The sequence below is a fragment of the Haplochromis burtoni genome, unplaced genomic scaffold (assembly GCF_018398535.1).
Source record: "Haplochromis burtoni strain Fernald_Lab_line unplaced genomic scaffold, NCSU_Asbu1 Contig_297, whole genome shotgun sequence".
In the NCBI taxonomy this organism is placed as follows: domain Eukaryota; kingdom Metazoa; phylum Chordata; class Actinopteri; order Cichliformes; family Cichlidae; genus Haplochromis; species Haplochromis burtoni.
In genome coordinates, this window is record NW_024582658.1 from 647,692 (window position 1) to 648,798 (window position 1,107).

The 1,107-nt window shown below is 40.4% G+C and overlaps 1 protein-coding gene across 1 annotated transcript in view; it reads right to left on the reverse strand.

Annotated features, from left to right (window-relative positions):
* Positions 1–97: 97 nt before the first annotated feature.
* Positions 98–1,107, reverse strand: part of LOC102304725 (E3 SUMO-protein ligase ZBED1-like) — a 3,870-nt gene continuing 2,860 nt past the window's right edge. The window contains exon 2 of the mRNA XM_014339591.2: positions 98–825. Coding sequence (XP_014195077.2) covers positions 98–825 — 728 coding nt within the window. The remainder of the gene's footprint in view (positions 826–1,107) is intronic.

The window sequence follows — 1,107 nt, forward strand, 5'->3', positions numbered from 1 at the left end:
TCACACTCACTGTCTGCTGGTGGACTATTCACATAACTGCGCAGTTCAGATGATAACCTCTCTGCAGTTACCTCTATCTTGACACTAACTGGTCCCTTCAAAAAAAACTCCAGAGACTCTTCTTTGGCTTTTTAACAGCTCCCTGACTTGTTTGGTCTTCAGTAGATATATGAGGTGTTTCTGAAAAACCTGTGGCTGTGTTACCCTGGTGTGACACAAGATGCTCTAGTTCACTCATGACTTGAACTTTGATGGCTTCGCTTTCACTCTCACAGAAATATTCTTTATGAAACCGTGGATCAAGGAAAGAAGCCATGTTAACAAGCCTCTCTGTGACACTGTCTTTGTAGCTTTTGTTCATGTAATCAAGTATTGCTATTTTGATGTCTTTGGTCAGCTCAGTGTCACCTTCTTTTACTTTTAACATGTCATTGTTAAACATCTGAAGAACAGGCTTAACACATGAAATGGTTACATACTCTTCAGCAGAGAAAGCATCTGTAAACTCTAGGAGTGGACTCAATGCAGTGCTGACCAAGTCAAGCACTTCAATGTCTTGCCATGTCAACATGAGGTGCCTTGTGGTTTTATCAGCTGCTAAGACCTGTGTTATAGCTTTTTCTTGTTCCAGCAGCCGTTGGATCATTCTCTGCTTTGAACCCCAATGAGTGCAACATTCAGTTATGAGTTTGTGTTCTGGTAGGCCCAGTTCCTTTTGGGCAGCCTGCAGAGCTTGCTGGCACTTCCAGCTGTGGCCAAAAGCAGCAACAATCTTCTTTCCCACTCCAACTGCCCGTTTGATCCTTGGGTCCTTCACACTTCTTTCTAAAAGACATACATTTAAAAGGAAACACAGTTCATTACTCAACAGCAATATCAATGCGGTGTGGAATGTGTGACATTTAAGTTTTATGTATAACACACAATTATTTACACACACACACACATATACACACATATACACACACACACACATATATACACACACATATTTATTACGGGTGCAACGATACTCGTATCGATATTGAACCGTTCGATACAGTGCATTCGGTTCGGTACGCATATGTATCGAACAATAAAATATTTTTTATTTATTTTATCAACTTT